Here is a 2,146-nt window from a genome sequence, read left to right as displayed (position 1 = left end):
AGGAAAAATTTCTTTAGACATAGATGTATAACTTGAAGAGAGAGATAAAGCATAGGTTAAATTATTAATATAATGAAATAAATAGCATTAGAATATTACATGGTTAATTTGAATTTGAGAAGAAAAAACAAGTAACTAAAATACAGCACGTAAGTTGTGTTGGTCTGTGGTTGTGGAAAAAGAACCGAACAAAACAAAAGTAACGTAAAATGATGGTTATATTCACCATTTGGTCGCAACGTAACACTTTACATTACGCACTCTGGAAGACAAACCGAGGTCTTAAATAATAACACTATTTCCCCCATTCACGATCGCAAAGTCTCATTCCACGACCCAAATGAGAAAACAACAAAACAACACGCGCACACAGAACACGGATACAGACATAAACCCACCAAACTAACTCTTCTAGTACACACCATGCATCATTATCGTTTCCTAGAATAAACTCTCAGAAGAAGAAGTAGGAGGAGCTCCCCAACTCAAAAACTTCAGACTCTGCACTAACATTCTCTGACACTGTTGACATTGCACCCAACATTGGACTACCCTCCCAATAAAATCCATCACTCTGCTGTTCCATCACGTAACCCATGGAACTTGTAATATCCGGTGGCAATGGAGGAAGCTCCACCGTGCTCCCACTGTTCTCATTATCATTCTTATTATTGTAATAATTATTGTTATCATTATTTGCGAAAAACGGTTGTTGGCTGAAGTGGGAGGCTGCCACGTTGGCCGAGGCATTTTCATCGTAGGAGGAAGAACCGGAGGAAAACCCCAGCAGGGAAAACGGGTCCAGGGTTAGAACCGGGTCGGGTTGAGGGAGGGGTTGTTGGTCGGGGGAGATGATGGGGGTGAGGGATGAGCCGGGAGTGGTGTCGGCGTAGACGAAGTTGGTGCGCGCACGTGATCCGCGCATGGCACGTGCGGCTCGGTCGTAGGCGAGTGCGGCCTCGTCGGCGGTGTCGAAGGTGCCCAGCCAGTGCCGCTCCTTGGTGGAAGGGTCGCGAATCTCCGCCGCGTACCGTCCCCACGGCCTCCGCCGCACGCCGAGGTATCTCCCGCCCCATGCCGTATGGTGCGGCTCTGGTGCCGTTTGCTTCTTCTTCGTCTTCGACGATGACGACGTCGTTCGCGGGTTCATCGTGGAAGGTTGGTGAAAGAAACTTAATGAATGAAACGAAGCGTTTCAGTGTTTCGTTTTTTCTCTTTTTGGTAATGGTGAGTTTGTTTTGTTGTGGTCGAGTCTCTGGTTTAAATAAGACACACTTGGGGTGAGCGCATTCTCGTTTCTGCCCTCGCTTTCTTCTGTTTTCCCATCTTGCCCTTCCTTCTGTGAGCACGTGCCTTTTTTTTTTCTTTATGGAAGATGATCCATATGAGACTTTTAATTTATAAATTCCTAACCGAGTTTATATATATGTTGTAGTGTAATAATAATTAATTTGATTAAAATATAAAAGATAAAATCGAAGGGAAAATAGTAACTAATACTTTTTAAGCTTCTTGAAGCTTTATCGCTTTATTCATAAGTACTTATTAGCTTTCATAATTTGCCATACTGTGGTCTCATAATTGAGTAATCTAATGTATCGCTCAGAAAGGGAAAAGGGAGCAATGAAAGGACACAATGGGTGACAGAATCCATATTTGACTCTTAAGGGGGCATCAAACGTTCACAAAAAAAGTTCATTTTAATTATGTAAAATGCAGGTTAAATTAAACATTGGTAATTTTTTTTTAATTATTCAATTCTAAATATTTTTTTAAATGATGATTGCCATTTCATTTAAACTTGATAAAAAAAAAACTATTTTTACAGAAATGAGTTTCAAATGATGGGAGGAAAAACAAGGATGAAATAATAATTATGAATATGTTATTTTTAGGTGAGAAAAGAGAGTTTATATAATTAGTGGGTAGCATAATTAGAAATCGAAATGACTAATGATAAGCATGTTCTCCTAGATACCCCATTACATGATTATTCGTCCAATCAAATTAGTTTTGGATTGTTTAAAATAGAGAAAATAAAATTTAATATTGTGTAGGAATAAACTTCATATGGTCCAAAGTTGGTGCATGTGAGGGTTTGAATGAAATTATGGGATAGTACATGAACGTGGAAGTTATCAGAAAT

The 2,146-nt window shown here is 39.7% G+C and overlaps 1 protein-coding gene across 1 annotated transcript; it reads right to left on the bottom strand.

Annotated features, from left to right (window-relative positions):
- Positions 1-228: 228 nt before the first annotated feature.
- LOC108328749 (ethylene-responsive transcription factor LEP) lies at positions 229-1,440 on the bottom strand. Its single transcript, XM_017562640.2, has one exon. The coding sequence runs from the start codon at positions 1,148-1,150 to the stop codon at positions 455-457; it is 696 nt and encodes a 231-aa protein (XP_017418129.1). The 5' UTR covers positions 1,151-1,440; the 3' UTR covers positions 229-454.
- Positions 1,441-2,146: the final 706 nt, after the last annotated feature.

Source organism: Vigna angularis, chromosome 2, assembly GCF_016808095.1.
Source record: "Vigna angularis cultivar LongXiaoDou No.4 chromosome 2, ASM1680809v1, whole genome shotgun sequence".
Taxonomy (NCBI): Eukaryota; Viridiplantae; Streptophyta; class Magnoliopsida; order Fabales; family Fabaceae; genus Vigna; species Vigna angularis.
The sequence above is the reverse complement of the archived record's forward strand: the minus strand, read 5'-3'. Positions and strand labels throughout refer to the sequence as shown.